The 21,890-nt window shown below is 37.9% G+C and overlaps 1 protein-coding gene across 1 annotated transcript in view; it reads right to left on the bottom strand.

Annotated features, from left to right (window-relative positions):
- NR3C2 (nuclear receptor subfamily 3 group C member 2) overlaps positions 1 to 21,890 on the bottom strand; it is a 367,948-nt gene continuing 346,058 nt past the window's right edge. The window contains 1 exon segment of the mRNA XM_044682206.1: positions 1 to 2,694. Coding sequence (XP_044538141.1) covers positions 2,539 to 2,694 — 156 coding nt within the window. The 3' untranslated portion in view covers positions 1 to 2,538.

The following is a 21,890-nucleotide window of genomic DNA, read 5'->3' as shown; positions in this document are numbered from 1 at the left end:
GTAATCTGCTTACAGTCGTTTGCAAAGACAGACATACGTTTTTGCATAAAGATATAAATTGCTTTTTTAAACTAATTTAGTGTGTTTTTTTTAATTCTATGAAGAAGTTTCAGTGAATTATGAATTGTACCAAACCAAGATTTTTAAGAGCAATATGGTACAAAAATAAGAGCAAACAGACAATTTGGACTGGGACAAGCATTCAACAGTGAGTTTAGAATATGGCTTTGCTGTTTAATCAAGCAAAGTTACCTGGAGACAGAAAAAGCCAGTAACTTTGTTAATACAAAAAGCTGATGCAGACTGTATTCATCCCAAACCTGGTTAAGTGGAAATTCCAATTCTGTAAAAATTAAGTCTGAACTAAAAAGCGGCATTTTTGTATCCATGTCTTTTCCAGAAACCCCCAGTCTGCATGCTGTGTATTTATCGCCTTCCACGGGTAGCTTTCGTATTGCTGTGCATGTCAGTTTGTAGTTAAAGATTGGTTGATTAAATTAAATTCCTGAAGTTGCAAAGTATGTAAGAAGACCCCTTCTCTCTTGAGTACAGCTTTCGGAAGTTTCCCATTGCATAAGGCAGGTGTCATTTAAAAAGACCAGGGTCCTGTTGTCATGGGTGAGTGTGCTCCACTAAGGCTGGAGTGAAGGGTGCCCAGTGTGGAATGCTGCATTCTCAGGGCCCTCGGTGGCTCCCTCCCTCCCTCAGTGGCAGCCAGGAGACTTTGGGGAAATGGATGTGATTCCCATGAGCAAGTGAGTACTTATGTTAATCATCACTCTCAGAGAGATTCCTTTGGCCTGGACTCTCAGCAGTTTATCTTATGAAACCAGCCTGTTAGCTCTGCCCCCAAACATGCACATTTATGCTTTTAGGCTGCCGAGAAGTCTAAAAGGCACCTGAGCCTGAACCCCATGAAATAAGTTGAACTTTGAGTGTATGAGCTGCAGTTTCGTTATAAAATGCTTTTGAAGATTTAAATTTTGAAGACGTCAATACTCCTAGTTTTTGCCAATTCCAATCTGGAGAGATCCTCCCTCCCAGGATGGATGGATGGATGGATGGATGGAAGGATGGAAGGATGGATGAAGGAAGGATGGATGGATGTTCCCTTGCCCTTCCCCTACCCCTACATCTGAAGCAGGAAGAGGATCCCCTAAGAGGTTGCTCGTGTTTTCTCCCAGAGAAGGAAACCTCAAATAGCTGGAAAGCAACCTTTAAAGCGCAATTTTTTCCCTCCCAGGCCTGATATCGTAGGACTTACTTTTTGCTTGTGGAGGAGAGAAGAGGCAGTCTCCCTACCGCCCTAAAGCTGCCAAGGCTCCTGAGCCACTTGTCTGTTGTGTCTTGATAAATGAAACCTTCATGAAGCTGTAAACACAACTCAACAACATTCCTTGGGGAAGAAAGAAGCCGGAGTCTTAAAGTGTACTCGGCTCACAGGTACTTGCAAGTGGCAGACAAAAGGGGAAACGGAATATGGAAGAGTAGAAAGGTTTAAAGACAACTGAAAAACTTTGTGTAGTTATTTACAACAGACACTGTAAAATGGTAAATCTTCTATGATGCTAAAAAAAGGCACAGCTTTCCCTTTCTTAAATACACTGTAAACGCTTCATTAGGCATGCAGAACATTTCACTTTACAAAAAAAAAATTACCTTGTTTGTTTAGACAAAGATAGTACTTAAATAGTCTCCAGCAAAATAGAATTCTTTCAAAAATACTTTCCCATTCATCCTATTAACCATTAAAGATTTTTTTTGTATGTGTCTCATTTACAAAAGTTCCTTACACCTTATTTCAGGTCCTTCACAATTTATACATACAGTAATGTACAGTACAGCAAAAGACTGCGAAAAATTATTTGTAAAGCCAGCACAATAGATAATATAAATCGAAACCGAGGCATTTGTTTTAACATCTTATCCATTTTAATTAAATAATAAAGGGACACCGAAGGGCGTGTCCACTAGTGATGAAGGATAACATGGGAGAACAAATGCCCCAGGTGGGGAGGCGATTATTCCACACCAAATGTTCCAATATTACACAAGAGGAGTCTGTATATATTTTTTCTCTTTTTTGTTTTTTTTAAATAAGAAAAGAATATTAATGCCCCATATTTGACTGTACGTTTTATGTGCAAACCAAGGGTAAGCTTTAAAAAGTTCATTAGTCCTTGAACCCTTTTATAACAAGCAAACAATACCAGAAACTACATGGCATATTTAAAACTTCCATCTGTTAAAATATCAAAATCAAAGAGTTATTGACTAGATATGGCTTTTCATCCAGAGGAACGGGATCATTTTCTAAGCACTGAGGGTAAGGAGAAGAGCTCTTAAATCATCCGGTTCTTGCCAAATCCATGTCGAACTGTATTCCAGTCCCCAAACCCTTGACGTGATTTTAAACTTGAAAAACTGCTGAACAAAGTGAATCATCGCATGTTAAAAATGTGATTTCTTGGGTCCTTCATGGGTGTGGAATAACACAGGGAAACTTAAGGCAAAGTTCTTCCATTAAGACATTTTCCATCACTTCCTGTGGAAGTACAGGGGCTTGGCATTCCCCGATTCCACCTTTGGTAGCTGATCACTGATGATCTCCACCAGCATTGCAGGAAACTCCACTTTCAGTGCCTGGGACTCTCGGAAGGTGTAGAAGCAGAATTCCAACAAGTCACTCACCAGCTATGATACAAAGGCACAGGGAAAGAGGAAGTGAGCAGGACTTCAAGGTAAAATGCAAACAGACATCTAAAGATAATTTTTTATATATAAACTACACAATTCTGGCTGATTAAATTTTGCCAATTTGTCCTTGGATGGAGGAAGGGGAGGAAGCTACAACCACACTTAAGGAATCCTGTCCTATAACAATTTTGAAATGGAAAAAAAAATACTACAAAGTAGAGGGTATGATTAATTGAAATATAGATGAATAAAGTCAGTAGTCACAAAGCTATTATAAACCTGGAATTCAAATTTATAATGCAAGAACCACCATCATTATCTTTCTGAACAACGCTAATATATACTTGGGAAATGTTTAAAAATAATTAAAATACAATACCACAAAGATAATATTGGCATTCTCAGTTAATATGTGGCATAAAGGGATATCCCCATCCCTTTGAGTCTGACACCAGTGTTTTAAATCATTATGCGCTTTCTCTATAACTTAAGTTTCCAACTCTATAAAAATGAAAAAAATGGATTCTGATACTCTAGGATGAGACTCCCATAAAACATTATTTCAGATTTGCTACTTTATTCCCTGAAGCTCTTTTTACTTTTGAATTCTGAGAGCTGGATTTGGTGTTAGAAGATTTGGTTCAAATCCTTGCTTTCCTCATTTATTAAATGATGGTATCGATTTGATGACCTCTAAGGTTCCTTTCAGCTCTAAATCTATGATCCTATGAATGTACATGCAGATACGTAACAGGGGTAGAACAAGCAATTTTTCTCCTCAAAGGCTGAATTACAGGAAACTTTCACTCAAGTTTGTATCGTGCACTTGAGAAGTAACGGTGCCAATATTACCCAAGAAGAATAGTGTCACCATAAAGTGCTCTGTTCAGAACCTGACTTAACCATGTCTAATAGGTAAAACCATGAGATTCTCCATTTCTATAGGAAGATATACTCAAGTGACAACGACAATATACTCTGGGGGCTGGTATGAACCTCCTTAGTTTGGGGTTTCCCACTAACTGGCCTTTTATCATTCAAGACTCCTATTCCCTTCTTCCAGCTTCAAGATTTGTTACTGCAATATGCTCCTGCTGTCTAAGAAGAAAGACCTTTGGAATTAGTTTTTTGTTTTCCTCTCAAGAGGACCTATAAAAACCGATAAAATACAATAGCAACTTCTAGGAAGAATTTAATCACCAAATAGCACAACCTTTCCACTTCTTCCATACTGTCAGCACTAGGTGCAATTCAGCGATTTGGGTTTTGGTCCTTCGAGGATCTGAGTGCCAGAAAATGATTTCCATCATCAGGTAGCAGTGCTAATTAGAGAAGGACTTGATACTGAATCAATGGCTTGTCATTTAGAAAGAATTAATCATTCATCATTAATCATCTTTGCACAGGCATGATATTTAGTGATGTGCCAAACAAGTTCAATAAGCCTCATCTGTCCCCTTAATGAGTTTGTCATTCTAAAGAGAGAAAATGATCAGAGAGCAGTTGTTCAACTGCCGCTGCCTAATATTAGGACAAGCATGACCTCTTCTCCCCAGGACAAATGACTGGTTTTAATTTCATCGATAGGATTTCTCCAGAGGTCCATTAACTTCCCTGAAATTCTTCAACTCGACCACGTAAGTGAATGCTTCGTACTTGTAAGATTCAATTTGGAAAAGCACGTGGAGATCACCTACTTTGTTGTTTCTGAAATTGTGCTGCAGATGCCCAGGGAATTCACAAAGCAAAGCAAGGGAATCAGAGAAAGAAATAGCTTACAATGATCACTGGGTTTAGAGGAAGCAGCTTCTAAGTAATGTTTGTACCAATGCTTAGTATGGACAATTGGTTAAAAGTGGGGAGGTGGAAGATCCCAATATCAAAGTGTTAATAATCAAGCTCGATGGTGAAAACAAATTAATGATGCAAATCGTGACTTTTTTACAGCAGCTTGAAGTGATTTTCCCCAAGGTCACCATGCTAATATGTTTCTGTGAACAAATTTGAATGCCTGACTCTAGGCCCAATGTTCTATCCCCTGCACGATCCAGCTGTTGGCATGCAGTTTATGTTACCAAATTTTAAAAGACTCTTCATAATTCTGGAAAAGTCAAAATACGATAAAACTGAATAGTGAGGGAAAATGCCCCTTGAAATTTTAACGTGTTTTTCTTGGTGAACTGAAAGAACTTCCCCAAGTATTGGGAGTCACTCTTGGGCTGAAAAAGCACCATGTAATTTGCAAAGCATGATTCCAAGCAGGGGCAATGGAGGCTTCCGTTCTCCGTTCCCCACCAGGTCAGTTATGCACGTCTTAGAGGCTTTCCTCCAACTGCTGGTCACGACCTCCGGAGGTGTGCTGAGGCGGCTTGTGGATGGCTCAACACAGTCCGTCAACATGGTCAACCCAAGCAGGATCTACTAAGGATGATGCAGCACTCCCCCCCCCCCCCCCACCAGATTAAAATAGAAATGGGATATATCTAACCAAGCAAATAAAAACACAAAACAATGGAGATAATGTTAATTTGTGTTTTTCTGAGGGGCCTGAAGGGGTCAGTTACTGGTTGTTTGGCACCACTTGGGTAGGCAATAGATAGTTCACGCTGCTCTCTGCTTGGCTCTCAAAGACATCATGAGGTCTGAGAAGTCTCCCTTTTTCCGTCCATCCAAGCCCAGCAACCCCACAAAGAGAAGACACTGAGGGTCAGCAGGGATCCCCCCAAAGCCCTGCTTAGGGAGAGTGGTCAGAGCTTTGTCGCAGGCTGTCCACTGAACAATAGGCAGGTCTCTGGGATTTGCTGGTGCTATTTTTCCTGCCTTATCTCTTTCCTAGAGAGTCCCCCCTGTCCTTGAAGGTGCAGGTCCCACCACTTCCATAAAAGTGGGGCAAGAGAGGATGAGGTTCTGACTCAGAAGCCAAAGGCCTCTGAACCTGTTCCCATGATAAGTCACCCCTACAAAATGGGGCTACCAGTGGCGCTCTCTTTATAGAAAGCTGCATTATACAAATGGGAGCGCTCTCTCCATCACCCACTGATCACAGAGCCCCTTGGGGCAGCCTATTTTGAAGTAGAACTGCCTTTCCTAGGACTTCAGTTATAGCCAAGTTACTTGAGGTAGAAAGAGGTTTAGTGACTTATCCAAGTCTTCACAGCTAACATTTCAGAGGTGATCCTCACACTTAGGGCAGCAATCTCTCCAAAACTGCTTGTTTGATAGTAATTATGATTTTATTTTTATTTGAATTCATTCTTTACTTAAATAAGATTCCTATCAAGGCATTTCCCCCTCACATCCATTCCTTCTCTCCTTCCATACCATAACCACTGTAAATTCAGCCCTTCCTCCTCCCCCATAGGTTATCGCAACAGAACCCCCTCCTGGGTTTCCCTGGGGTTGGTCTCTCTCTTTCCTAATCCTTCCTCCCCTTTGCCTCTTGGACAAAATACATCCATTTCTAATTGGGAATCAAGGTCCTTCCCATATTGGCTCCCGCCCTCACCCAGGCTACATTCTAGCCACGCTGACCTCACTGCTGTTCTTTTTCACTTCCATCTCCTGGAGCCTCTAGCACCCTTCAAGGTGCTTTCCCTTCCTGATCCAGCTCCAGTGAAAAGCACAACTTCCCTAAAATAATTTTGAATTTTTTTTTTGTATCTAGCCTCTGTGTACTTATTTGTAAACAAAACTAATGTGATAAAATAAAAAAAAAGCATTTGATTTTTAAGTCACAGAACTTGGGTTCAAATCCCAGTTCTGCCATTACTTTTTTCTGTGTCTCAGCTTCCACATGTATAAAAACAAGGGCCTCTGAAGCTCCTTCTGGCTCTAAACTTGTAATCCTTTGACTGTATTCCTCCAAAAGAAGAGAAGTTTTTCTGAGGGCAAAAGTTCTCTCTTTTGTATGTACAACCATAGCACCTGGGACACCTCTAATCCACTTTTTAGGTGCTTAATAAAATACTGATATAAATTCTTAGATGAATTCAAGGGAGTCAAATGAATTTGTCTGCCTTAGTGGCATTAGGTCAATATTTTAAAACACTTAATGTAAACAAGCTCTCTCCTTTGGCCCTTCTTCTGCATTCTCTTTTAGTACCTCAAAGTCCATATTTAACTTCCATTCCACATTTATCCATTTTTCTTCACCTCTTACATTTTGTCTGTCATCTTCTTGCCTAACAACTAACTCCAAATGGGTCTTCTTTGGCCACTCTTCAGTTTTTAAAATTTCAAATCACCGTGTATTGTAGCAAGGAAGGAGCTGAGGCAGATGGTTCCAGTGCCCCCAACCAAAACCCTCACCCCATCTTCCTGCCACCTGGATGCCTTCGCTGCCATGAGACAAATGGGGGAAGGGGTGGGGGGAGCCTGAAGCAACAGCATTGATTTCCGCAGTCATTTACGGGCAGATACCAATTTGAGAAGGCAAACAGGAGCACTAATTATAATCAGCAACGATACAGTATCATTAGACATCATAGAAAGACTTGAAAATGGAGATTTCTGTCTTCTCACTCTCTGAAATGCATCTGTTTGAATGTGAGGGAAAGTTGGGCTAAGCACCACGCATGACTTCTCCCAGACTGATGGGCGACAGCTGGTGCTAAGTCAGAAGGGCACGGGCAAGGTCACGGTGTAGAGCGGTGGCACTTTGTATGTTCTAACAAATGAGAGTATCTAGGCTCTAATTAGTACATTCCCCCCACTGCAATTCATTGAATCATTGCTCCCGATGGCCATGCACAGCTGGCACCCCCACCCTCCCGTCTGCGTCTGCTGCGCAGCCTAGAGGAGAAGCAGGGACCGCCACCGAGCCTGGGTGGGGGCTGCCAAACGCCACAGATTTGGGGTGAAGGCTGCTATTCGCTTAACACTTATGGTGCGCCATCATTTCGAATATGACAGATCATCAGACTTACTGAAATCACCTCACCGAAGCCTGGCCACAGACGCTTGCTGGGTTGTACTAATTTCCCTGAAATGATTTTCTGGTTCCAAAAGTTGCACATAATTAGGATTGATTCTTTGGGTGAGATGAATCAGGGGTGGGGGGAAAGGAAAAGATTTGGGGACAACTTTATTTTGAAAAGACCAGAAGTTTTGCCAGATTTATTTTGGAGGGTTTAGAAGAGTTTCTAAAATAGTTCTAATATTCTCATTTAGCCAGATAGGGCCCAGTATTATTCATTCCCATTGGTCCACAAATAGCATTCGGAACATTAGAAAATGGTTTGCAATAATTAGGGAGTTTTAATTAATAATGTCATTAATAACCTTGCAGCCTTACTGTCCAATTTCACATGAAACTAGCATTTGTCTTCTTGGGGGGGGGGGGGAAGGAGTGTCATTTCTTTGTACTAATGAACCACAGAAAATGTGAGTCTCACAGAAGCCCACAGCCTTATTTTCAGTGTCATCAACTGTTCCCTTTCTTCATCCGCCCATAAAGAGAACCTTGAGCAAGATGAATCGATTCTAGTTGCTCCTTAGTGATTCTCTTTTCACTAGCCAGGGTCTAAGGGCCGCTCCCTGGGCCCTTTGGTCCCGTCGTAGCCCTCATTGGCTTTATTCACAGACAAGCATTTTAGGGGAGAACTTTAAGGTTTCTCTGTTTCTTCCCAAAGGCTGAGGTAAAAACCATATAAGAATTATGGTTACTAATGGTACATAAGATGGTCAGCAACATATCCAAACTGGACTATACTGGGCCCGACTGCCTTCAAGGAATACACTATGATTGGGATGTCATTTCCTTTTAGGAACTTACCCAAGTTTATCAAACTTCCTTGCTTATGATGTTTAACGGACAGATAAAATTGCATCAAAACAGTCATTTGGGGTCATTGAACCAAAGAGATAGCAAACTAGGCATTTTCCCTAGTTCCTGCTAATTCTGTAAAAACCCAACCATTTGCCTAAACCGACAAAGCATTATTGTACCAAATATAGGATAATAGAGCTGAATGTGGTGGGCAAAAGAGCCAAAACTCCAACAAAGTAAAATTATTAGTAAGAAGCAATGGAAAAAATGAATTCTTAAAACTGAGGACTTAACAATGCTGTTAAGCATGCATCAATCTACCAGCTTCTGGTCTTGCCAAAGTGACCCAAATATACTGAGGTGGAGGGAAAACCAAAATACAACTGTCTTTTTTTTTTATTTGATCCCTTATAGAAGCCAAAGCCACGGGGGCAGCTGGGTAGCTCAGAGGATTGAGAGTCAGGCCTAGAGACGGGAGGTCCTGGGTTCAAATCTGGCCTCAGACACTTCCCAGCTGTGTGACCCTGGGCAAGTCACCCATTGCTTAGCCCTTACCACTCTTCTGCCTTGGAGCCAATACACAGTATTGACTCCAAGATGGAAGGTAAGGGTTCTAAAAAAAAAAGCCAAAGCCATACAATGCACAAAAACAATTTAAGTTTCACAAGTCTTTCAGAAAAATGTGACAAATCAAACCTGAATACTGCAATGCAGGAAATAACACAAGAAAACAAAGTACCTGTTGAAAGAATCTAATAATCTTCAAAATAAAGCAAAAATGCTTCAAACTTCAAGATATGATGGTTAAATGTAATAATTCCAAAATGTGTCCTAGAGAAATACTTTCACATATAAAGAAAAGGAAATTTGAATAACACAAAATTATATTAGATCTGCTAGCTACCACAAAAGGGAATGAGGATTCCAAAAAGCAAAGAAGCTTAAGCTGCCACCAAAATGAGAGGTTTTTGTCCCATCTCCCTCACCCCAAGAATGCTGTCTTTACAAACACCTCAAATAACATAGGCACAAAACAGGCTAATTACCAAGGAATTAATAAATAATGAAATATATTATTGTGTTTAGTAAAAAAAAAAAAACACAACTAAGAGGTAGGATGCAATCAATATAGTGGAGTTAAAAACCACAGCTGTAAACCTCTCCTACAAAATGACCTAAGAAAACACCAAACCAAATTCTGAGCAGGAAAGCCAAGAACAAGGCACCGAGAGTCATGTTCCCAGCCCAGGGCAGCTTAGGAACACACAGAGGTCTGAGTTCCCTGACTCAGAGAGGAGCCCAGTAGAAGCAGCATTACCATTGCCCAAGGATGGTAAGAGGACTGAATACCTGATCTAAAACAGATCTCAGAGATTCTACCTGGTAAGATGCAGAGCACATATCAGGAGGACAATGATTAGACCTCTCCCTGCATCACACCAATTTGGAGGCACTAAAAACCCACCAGTCTCCATATCAAGCTCTGAAAGCAGAATGACATAACAGATAGAAATTCAGGCCAGCCATTTCCCTCTCCCCAGAACACAATTCTAACATACGATAATTTGTGGAAGGCAGTCAATACAGTCCTTAGGGGAAAATTTATATCTATAAATGCTTACCTCAATCAAAGGAGAGATTAATAAAATTGAAAGTAAAAAAAAAAAACCTATTGAACTAACAGATAAAACTAAAATCTGGTTTTATAAACAACAACAATAAAATAAACAATTGCCTAATTTGATTTAAATAAACCCAAATTATCAGTATGAAAAAATTAAAAGGGGTAATGAACCAATGAAGATGAAATTAAAGCAATTGTTTAGAGTTATTTTGCCCAACTTTATATCAATAAAACTAACAATCTGAATTAAATGGATGAATATTTACAAAAATGTAAATTGCCCAGATTACCATAAGAAGAAATAGAATACATAAATAACCTCATTTTAGAAAAAAATAATTTAAATAGGCCATAAATGAACTCCCTAAAAAAAAAATTCCAGGACCAGATGGATTTACAAGCAAAATTTTACCAAATACTTAAAGAACAATTAATTCAAACACTATGTAATCTGTTGGGAAAAAAATAGGCAAAGCAGGTGTCCTACCAAATTCCTTCTATTACACAACTTTTTGATATATAAACCAGGGAGAAAAGAAATACAGAAGGAAAAGTATAGACCTATTTCCCTAGTAAATATTGATGCAAATTTGTAAAGTTAAATATGAGCAAGGAGATGACAGCAATATGTTACAGAGATCATATACTATGACCAAGTTGGATTTATTACTACAATTCAGGTCTGTTTCAGTATTAGGAAAACCATAAGCACAACTGGCCTTTATCAGTAACAAAAACAACAAAAATATTATGTCAATAGATGCTGAAAAAACTTTTTAACAAAATATACCCATTAAAATATTAGAAAGCAAAAGAATAAATGAAACTTTTTTCTTTAAAAATATAAATAATTGGGGGGCAGCTGGGTAGCTCAGTGGAGTGAGATTCAGGCCTAGAGACAGGAGGTCCTAGGTTCAAACCCAGCCTCAGCCACTTCCCAGCTGTATGACCCTGGGCAGGTCACTTGACCCCCATTGCCCACCCTTACCAATCTTCCACCTATGAGACAATACACCGAAGTACAAGGGTTTAAAAAATATATATATAAATAATTGGGGCAGCTGGGTGGTTCAGATTAGATTGAGAGTGAGGCCTAGAGATAGGAGGTCCAAGGTTCAAATCTGGCCTCAGACACTTAGTCCCAGTTGTATGACCCTGGGCAAGTCACTTGACCTCCTTACCACTTTTCTGTGTTGGAACCAATACACAGTATTGAGTCTAAGATGGAAGGTAAGGTTGTTGTTGTTTTTTAATTATAAGTAGTATCTATCTAAAACCAAAAGAAAATACGATAAGGATTTTGAGGAAAATATGAAGATATCTCTTATCACCATGATTATTCAATATTGTACCAGAAATGCTAGCTATTGCAAAAAGACAAGAAAAAGATTAAAATAATGGACATAGGCAATAAACTACCATTTTTGCAGATATTATGGTTTACTTAGAGAATCAACTAAAAATCTAGTTGAAAACAATGAACAACTTAAAAAATTTTCAGGACAAAAAACAAACCCGTGTGTGTGTGTGCACGTGTGTGCATGTGTGTGCATATATATGCATTTCTATGTTTTACCAACAAAACCATTCAAGAAGAGATAAATTTAAAATAACTGAAGACAGTCTACCTGCCAAGACATACATAGAAACTATATAAATGCAATTACAAAATATTCTTCACACAAATAAAGGCAGATTTCAACAACTGGATAAATGTTAAATATGCTTATGGTTAGGCTGGGCCAATATAAAAATGACAGTATTGCCTAAATTAATTTACTTATTAAGTGCCATACTAATCTACAAATACTAAGGAATTAGTTTGTAGAGCTATAAAAATAAAATTCATTTGGAGGAACAAAATATCAAAAATATCAAGAGAATCATTAAAAAAAAATGAAGGGGGCCTTGGCAATACCAGATATCAAAACTGTAGCTACAAAGTAGTAATCACCAAAACAATGTGGTACTAGATAAGAAATACAGTTGTTGCTCAGAAGCAAAATGAGGCCTGAAATCTATTGTTTGATAAGCTCAAAGATCCCAGCTATTACTGTAAGAACACCCTAGCTGACAAAAACCGGTAAGAAAAAAAAAAAGTCTGGCAGAAACAAAGCATAAATCTAATAAATATATCACACTGTGCAACAAGATAAGCTCAAAATAAATACATGATTTATACAAAAGGGTGATATAAGAAAATTAGAGGAATATGCAAAAAGTTCCCTGTCAACTCTATAAGAAGGGTTCATGACCCAACAAGACAGAGAGATAATATTTTTTATTTCTTTAAAAGAAAAAAGGTCTTGAACAAATCCGGTGCAGCCAAAACTAGAAAGGAAGCAGGAAACTGAGAGGAAATTGTAGTAAGTTTCTCTGATAAAGGCCTCATTTCTCAAATATATAGGAACTGCCAAAAATATATATATACAAAAATAAGTGCTATTTCCCAGTTGACAAATGGTTGAAGGTTATGAACAATCAGTATTCATCAAAAAAATGCTCTAAAATCATAATTAGATAAATATAAATTAAGACAACTCTAAGGTACCACATCTCACATCCATTGGATTGGCTCTCATGAAGAAAAAGAAAATGATAAATGCTGGCAGAGATGTGGAAACATAGTAAACTATTTTAGAGAGAAATCTGCAATTGTACCCAAAGAAATAAAATAAAAAGGAAAAGGACCCATATGTATAGAATATTTATATCGATACTTTTGGATGGTAAAGATGTGGAAACTGAGGGGATGTCCTTTAACTGAGGAATGGCTGAGCAAGTTAGGGTATAGTATTGTGATGGAACGTTATGGTGTTAGAAGAAATGATGAAAGAGGTGGGAGAAAAAACTTGGAAGACATAAAGAAGGTGATGTAAAGTGAGTAGAACTGGGAGGACATTGTATACATTAACACAAATGTTGTAAAGATAATCAACTGTGAAATTCTTATCACTTCTAATTGATTAATACAACCATCCATGACGATTTCAAAAGACTCACGAAAAATGGCTGTCAACTGATAGTGCAGACTGAAGCACATTTCTTTCTTTCTTTTTCTTTTTGCAACAAGGCTAATGTGGAAATATACTGTATGATTTTATATGTATAATGAGTATCATATTTCTCAATAAGTGGGGAATGGAGAGAATTTGGAACTGAAGATAAAAATAAAGAAAATAAGAAACTGATGTATGGGATAAATAAAGATTAAATAAAAAGGGATTAAGAGAAAACACACACACCACACACAGGGTAATGATGCAAACAGAATCTAAAGAAGTAGAAGTTAAGATTGAGGAGCAGAATTGTAATTGCTAAAATGCCCCAACAGTTGAATCAATATATTTTCTGAGACAAAACTATAACAGAGAAATATAAGTGATTTCTGTGCCCTTGGATAAGTCTAGGGATAAGGAGAATCCTCACTAAGAGTATAAGGGGTACACAGTAATTCCTACTATGTGGTAAAGATTGTATCAATATTATTTCTTTCAAGAATTGCTACATTTAAAGTGTGGGGCACAACATTAAAAAGGATGGAAGATCTCTAAAATAAATTATTTGGAAATCAGTTAGAAAAGTCATAGCTGGAACTTCAGAAACTTTTCAGAAGAAGAAAGTTTAAAACTGAACAGACTCGGACAATTTAAAGCTATAATTTTTGGCATTTTCTGAAGAGGATCTTAAGTCAACAGCCGTATTTTTAGGCTACATTTGCCACTTTTGCATAAAGAGACTAATTTTATGGCACACAGAGATTGAAGATAAATCTTAAAAAGCAGAAATATTAATATCTTTGTACACATTGATTGAGCAGTCAATTCAGGGGATTGCCTCCTGAGAGCTGGAAAGGACACGAGGGGTTTATCAGTTAGTTATATCCTTGAGGTTATTTAGTAGATAGAGACCCAGGTCTGGAGATAGGATGACCTGAGTTCAATTATGAGGTCAGAAACTTCTTAGCTATGTGACCACAGACAAGTCACTTAATCTCAACTGCCTAGCCCTTAGTACTCTTCTGCACTGGAACCGATGCTTAGTATCAATTCTAAGACATAAAGTAAAATTTTTAAAAAATAGACATCAAAAGAAGAATTATGATGCTAAAACATATATTAACAAAGCAGAAAAAGAGACTAATGAACTGAAAATATAAATTTAAAAACTATAAACCTAACAAATGAATAAACATAAAACATAAAACAAAAAAATAAACTTGAAGCATAAAGATATGTAAAGAGAAGACAATATTTGTTGCTAACATGATGATTATTTAGCCAGTCCTAGGGAATGAGCAAACCAATTGAGACAAAGCTTCAGCAGTATTGCAGGCCACAGAATAAACCCCCAAATATCAACATTTTCATAACAATAACAATCTGGAAGGCAATAATATAAAAGGAAGTCCCATGCAAAATTGCTGCAAATACACAAAATATCCAAGCCTTACTCCACAAAATTTCACTCAATGCTCACTGCCTGGTAACACAATGCTTCTTAAAAAAATAAGGAAAAAAAACGTAAATTCCTGCAGAGAAATATAGTGCTAATGTCTGAGCTCTGTCTCATAAAAATAGTGAAACTGCTATTAACTACTAATAACTACTAAAGTTAATTTACAGCTTTAGTTCTATATACTGATCAAACTATTGAAGTGACACTTATAGAACAAAGAAAAACAAAACAAAATCCATTTAGGACGAAAGTTCTAGAAACTAATAAAAAAGGTGGTAATGCTATAAATATAGTGCTTCTAGACCTCAAACTCTGTCATAAAGTAGTAATCATTTAAGCCATTTGTTACTGGCTTAAAAATAAAAAAGTAGATCACTGGAAGAGAGTATACAAGGAAGAATCAGAAATAACCAAACTAACCCAATATTTGAAGGACCCTAAAACATAATTTACTTAGGAAAAGACTCTATAAATGACTGGGAAAATGGGAAACATTCTGGCAAAAATTAGTTTTATAGCAGTATGTTATGCCACATACTACAAAGAAATTAAAAATATGTTTGTGACTTGAATATTAAAGCTCACCTTAAACAAAATTAGAAGAGAGAAGCATATGTATTTCACAGCTAGAATCGGAGATTAAATTCTTAAACAAGGGATAGAGGTGATTATAAAAGTTAAAATAGATACTTGTGATTACAAGGCATTAAAAAGGTTTTTCAGAAACAAAATGAATGCAACTAGGATAAGAAGGAAAGTGGTCAATTGAGGAAAAATCCCTAATAATGGCATAAGCAATAGGGAAAGAAGAGAAATATATTTTCCATTTTCCAATAGATAAGTGATGAAATAACCAGTTTCCAAAAGCCTTATGAAAAGATGTCTAATTTACTCCTAATACAAGAAATACAAATAAAAACATGCTGAAATTTCACCTCAAAACCAGCAAATTGGCAAAGATGATAAAATAAAGGAACAGTTAACACTGGAGGAATTGTGGAAAGATTGCATGTGAATGCACTGTTGGTTAAGCTTCAAATTGCTCCAACCATTCTGAAAAAAATAACAGGATTATATGAAATGAGTGATTAAAATGTCCACACTCTTTGACTAAAACTCCACAGCTAGGCTCTCTGATATATCAAAATATTTACAGCAGTATTTTGGGGGGGGGCGATTAGTAGCAAAGAACTGGAAATAAAGTAGATAAATATTTTTTAAAACTCTGTCTTTAGTACTCTAAGACAGAATGGCAAGGACTAGGCAAACAGGGGTTTAAGTGACTTCTCCAGAGTCACATAGCTGGGTAGTATTTGAGTCCAGATTTGGAATAGCTAAACAAGTTGTGGTAAATGAAAATGAAAGAGTATTTACTGTGTTGTATAAAACAATGAATGTGATGAATACAGAGAAGTGGGAAAAGATTTCTATGAATTGATGCAAAATGAAGTAGGCAGAACCAGTAAAATCTCCTCTCTCTCCCTCATATAGATAGGTAGAGACAGCTGGAGATGTGATCGTAACAATGTAGATGAAAAAACAAGACATCAATGAAAAATAAGTATTCCCAAAGAAACAATATGCAAACACATCTATAGAGATTGTGGACTACAGATACATTATAGTATCTAGAATGACATTAGGTTTGTTTGATTTGATGATTAGTTTTGCTAAGCCTTTTTTCCTTCCTCTTTTTTTCCTGTTGCCTATCAAGATGGATACTTTTCTGGGAGACAGCAAAGGGGGGACACAGTGAGAAATGTCAGTGATGTAAAACCAAAAGATATTGATAAAAATGTATTATGGAAGTCATCTGTGTATTGTAGAAAGCACGAGGGACATGGAATCGGAGGAGCAGTGCCATTGTGTAACCTTGGCCAAAGTAATCCAGCCTCAGTTCCCTCATCTGTAAAATAAAGATGTTGGAATTTGTGGCTTCTTGTGTCCCTTCCAACTCTAAATTTGTGCTCCTGGATCCTACCACCATCTTGTTCATGACAAAAATTTCAAAGTGAAAGGATAATCAAAGTGAAAGGAAATTGGATAATCAATAAAGAGGAACTAAAATACCTTCAGACACAATCATACTTTGAGGTCAATTTGCTTAACCGTTCTCTGGAAATGTCCATTGTGCCAAAACAAAGTATGTAAATAAAAGAAACAGAACAAAGAACACTTACCTTCCCCCAGTATAAAAGACTGTCTTCCCATTGCATAGGGTTTACACATCTAGTCAATCAGAGTCTGTGAGCTGACACAATGAAGTCTGGCCATAAACCACTGCAAACTCTTTCCCAAAAGTTATTGGCTGAGCTGTTGAGCAGTCCCTTTCCTAAACCAGTCCAGACTATGCTGGGCTTCTTTAGGCTATGGGGATGGAACTAACCCTCCAGTGTATGGAGCAGCAACAACGTGCCTGAGAAACAGAAAATGTTCACTACTGGTTTTAAAAAAATCCTTACCTTCTGTCTTAGCATTGCTAATAAGTATTGGTTCCAAGGAAGAAGATTCATTTTGATTCTACCTGGCTGGGAATATGGTGATGTCATCAACAGAAATAGAAAGCTTAAAGCAAATTTTTGAGGTTAAGTTTAAGAATTCAGTTTTTAATTTAGTTTTAGGTGCTGGAAGGGTATCTAACTAGAGATGTCCAACAAACAGTTGGAAATGCAAGACTGAAACTCAGGGGAGGAAAGAGGTGAGTATATAGATTTTGGAATCACTTGACATTGAAGAGAATGTAAACTCCTTGAAGATAGGGACTATTTGATCTTGTATCTTCAATACTTAGTACAGGGACTGGTGCCTAATACATACTTGTTGAAAGACTGACCTGAGCAGTGGTGACAGGTAAAGCTATGGGAGTGGAAGCCAAGGGAGAGTTGTGTTACTGGAAATTTTGGGGGTCTCTGAATTACATTTCCCATGAGCCCATTGGCTTCCTGTGGAAGTCTGGGGGTCTCTGAATTATATTTCCCATAAACCCACTGGATTCCTGTGGAAGTTTAGGGGTCCTTGAACTACATTTCCCATGAGCCCACTGGCTTCCTGTGGAAGTTTGGGGGGGTCTCTGAATTATATTTCCCATAAACCCACTGGCTTCCTGTGGAAGTTTGGGGGTCCTTGAACTACATTTCCCATGAGCCCACTGGCTTCTTGTGGAAGTTTAGGGGTCCTTGAACTACATTTCCTATGAGCTCACTGGTTTCCTGTCTTATATGATGACGTAGATAGTTATGTAATGACGTAGACTGGACAATAAAATTAAGTGGTTGGCCTTGTACTTCCTCTTTGCTGGCTTGGAGGCCGATCCACCATGGGAGAGGAGGCAACAGTGTGGGTCTTTTAAACTGACTTAAAGAGCATGGCAAGTGGCCTCATTTTCTAATGGCTACTAATAAACTGATAAAAACCATAATATTTTTTAAACCATCCTTTCATATTCATTTTATTTCTTACAGAGTGAGTGTGCTGAGAAAAGGTGAGGACAAAGCCCTGGGGAACACCTACATTCTGTGCTAGGAGAGAGGGCTATGAAACAAGAAAAAAATGAGAAGAGCAATCAGCCCTCAAGGAAAGCCTAATAGGAAAGACAACATGGATCCTGTAGAAGGTGGCACTTGAGCTGTCTTAAAGAAAACCTGGGTGTCTTCAAAGCAGGAATAAGGAGAAAGAGCAGCACTGCAATCAATGAAAAGACAGCTAGTGAGCTGTGAGGAACAATAAGAGCAGTCTGGGTGGACACAGAGTACATGGAAGGCCATCCCTGCTCTATACTCACACAGCCACCATCACAGTTCAGATTCACACTTCCCAACTCATCTTTGTGCCTTCAGCTATCCTTCACACTTCTCTCAAGACAATCATCTGTTGTATATAAGCAATCTGGGGGTTCACTACTGCCAACATTAAACATTTATCATGAATGCTCACACCAATTGATCTATTTTCCAGAAGATTAGAAAGGGAGGAAAGAGCCAGGTTATAAAGAACTTTAAATACCTGCCAGAGTTTATATTTGATTTTAGAGTTAATACGGAGACCACAGAGTTTCCTGAGTAGGGGGTGTGACGTGGCAGATTTTCCCTTCGGCAGGTGTGTGGAAGGAGGACTGGGGAGATGTGAGGCAGAGAGAGCACGGAGGAGCCTAATGAAATAGCCCAGGTGATGAAGGTCTGGGCTACAGGAGTAGCTGGCTGAGTGGAGAAAAGGGATTGCATGAGAGGTGTTATGGAGATAGAAAGGAGAAGATTAATGTCAGGTTACTGAAATGAGATTTATTTATGAATCAGATTTCTCATGGAAAGATTTCTTCAGAAAATTTAACTGACATAAATCATTTACCGAAATGAGAAAGCCACAAGAGCTTATAAACTACCTTACCAAGTGAATTCTTGACCTCTTTGACAAGTAACCAAGGGCAACAATGGATGAGAATACAATGTTGTTTGTAAAATCTTTCAAGAATGATGATGAAAGATTATAAGTAGCACTGATCTTCTATAAGAGAAAGAAGCAGTTAAAGGGAAACATTTACAGTGCTTAGTAAAATACCCCATGAAGCCAGATCATCCTGAGTGTATTTAAGGATGAAACTGAAAGGACAACAAATAGATGAAAAGCCATAAAAATATGTGGGGATTTTTATAACACTCTTATCTCCATCAATCACTGGAAGCCATCACATTTGAACTCAAGTATGACTTTTTCCAAAATGTTGCATGAGAAAATACAAATGGCACTTAGGAAAATGAAAATGGGGAAATCAGATGGATTAGATCAAGTACCCAAAGAAAAAGGTGTGTCCTGGAGGGGAGACAAGTGTATATCATAGAGGCTCGGATTCTCAAGAAATCTGAAAAATGATAAGCTCATCAAAGGCTCTGAAGAACAAAAAAGCCCCCAAACCTTACTATTAAAAAAAAGTAAGCAAAAGATCCATATGCCTATTCTATAAAATTCTTCTTATGTATCTCTATACATTTTCCATGAGAGTCCTATCCACATGAATCAAGGACATCTTTGATGAGACATGAGAAGGGACAGGCATGCTTTCACAAAATATTTCCTATAACAAACATTTTCATGGTCAAACTATTGATGGATATATTCCTCCAGGAACTTATAGTCTACTTGGGAGTCAACGGTACTAAATACAAAAGAATGTCAAAGAGGATGAGAAGCATCTGATCACACTTGGTCCTAGACCTGTGATTTCATTGGTGTATGGAATTCCCTTTTGCTAATAGGTTAGCAGCTTCTCTGCAATGCAGAGACTTAGAGAGTTGCCCAGAACACTGAATGGTTAAGTGACTTTCCCAAGGTCATATATATATATATATATATATATGTCTGAGGCAAGACTTGAATCTAGGACTTCCTGACTTTAAAGCCAGTTCTTGTTCTATTATACCATGATGCTTCTCAATGTCGAAAACTCATGCCAAATTTCCTAAAAATCCACATCAATGGAGGGTCTCCAAAAAGTGAAAACCATTTCTTTCAAAAAAGCTGTGCTAAGCAAAATGGACTAAATTTCTTTTAAAATGCATCTTTCTGGGTAAATTTATTTAATTTCTACTTGTGTTTAAGTTTCTCTGTATTACCAGCTTCACTCTGGATCACAGCACCACCTCCTTGTGAATAAGGTCTATTGTACATGGGAAATGCACAAAGCAAAATGACACAATGGGAAAAAGAAAGGAGAACTTAAAGATAAAGGGATAATTAGGACATTGCTGAACAAAGGCAACCTAATGAAAGGGTTGAGTTGGAAATGCATTGGCATGTTACTGTATATAGAAGTATGAACTTTCTCTAATTTTGTTTTCAATATTTCCTAGATCCTCCTGGAAAACAGGCACTGAATTCAGCACAATACAAACTGGAACTAATATATGCTGAGAGGTTATCAGCTTTCACTATCAGGTAAGATTTTAGACAGAATGATGAAATCTTTATTTCAACTCATTCCAAAAGCAAAACAACTTATAACAATTGGTAGGGACATGGTGTGTGTCAGAATAACTGAAAGCTTTTATTGACACAGTGACAGATAAAATTGACCTAAGTGACCTGGATTTGGGCATTAAAAGAACTTTATATCAAAAGATGTTTTTGTTGTTTTGTTGTGTCTGACTCTGTGACCCCATTTGGGGTTTTCTTGGCAGAGGTAGTAGAGTGGTTTGCTATTTCCTTCTCTGGCTCATTTTATAAATGAGGAAACTAAACTAGAAAATGTCTGAGGCCATATTTGGATTCAGGAAAAATGAATCTTCCCAATTCTGGGCCCAGTATTTTATTCTATTTTATTCTATTCCCTACTACCTCATTATAAAAGAAACTTTGATTTAAACAAATGCTGAAGGGAGGCTCTGGCCCTGGTGGGAAGCTCTGCAAAAGGAACTCTAAGACCACTTCATCCAACATCCTGTGACTTTACAAAATACTATACATTATTCTTACCTTTCGGGAGTATTCTCAGGGTTGTGACGGCTAAATTCTCTTTCTTTTCCCCCTTTTCAAGTATGGTAAAATCCTTCGGTTTCTTTCTCCCTGTCACTTCTAATAGTGGATACTTTCTACTCTCCCCACATTTTTGATGATCTCATGTCTGGGCTAATGGCTCCTAAAACCAGTCTTCATCTTAAGAGCTTATTATTAAAAGCATCCTCCTAACCTTTTTACTTTGCCATGTATGTCACTTGCCTTCTTTTCACTGCTGCCTTTCTGCACGGGATTATTCATCAATGCTGAGGCTCTTTTTACCATCTCCTTGACTGACACTATTCCTTATTTCCCTCAATTCTTATCTTCCTTGGCTTCAAAAATAAACTGTTTCTCTTTCACCTCATCTTTTGCTTCTTTCTTGTTTTCCCTCTGTACCTATATAAGCCTTCGTGCTTTTCTTCATCCATAACGCATTGCAGAACATATAAATATATATATAAAAGGGCTTTTTACAGTAAAGATGGATCCCAGCTGTTATCTCTCCTCAATGAGGAGAGAACATGAGCAAACAGGTTCATATGGAAACATGGTCAGGTAGAACAGGAGCTTAGCTAGCCTGAATTTTCTCAGCTATTGTCAAACCTGGAGACCTAAGAAAGCACACTTGAATCAACTGTCTCTAAAAAGAGAACACCGATACCAACACCTCACCTATCTGCTTCAAAGAAATGTTAGAAAGCTACAAAAGCAAGTTAGGTTCTTAGGGAGAATATAATTCTATACTTCCTAAGTTGTATATAGCTAATGTTTATACTGAAAAGGCAGAGTTGTTAGACAGGGATAGGAATTTCTAACATCTTCTTCAAAGATAATTAAAATTAAGAACAGAGAGGT

This window comes from Gracilinanus agilis, chromosome 6 (genome assembly GCF_016433145.1).
Source record: "Gracilinanus agilis isolate LMUSP501 chromosome 6, AgileGrace, whole genome shotgun sequence".
Taxonomy (NCBI): Eukaryota; Metazoa; Chordata; class Mammalia; order Didelphimorphia; family Didelphidae; genus Gracilinanus; species Gracilinanus agilis.
Note: the sequence above shows the minus strand (reverse complement) of the source record. Positions and strands in the feature narration are given on the sequence as shown.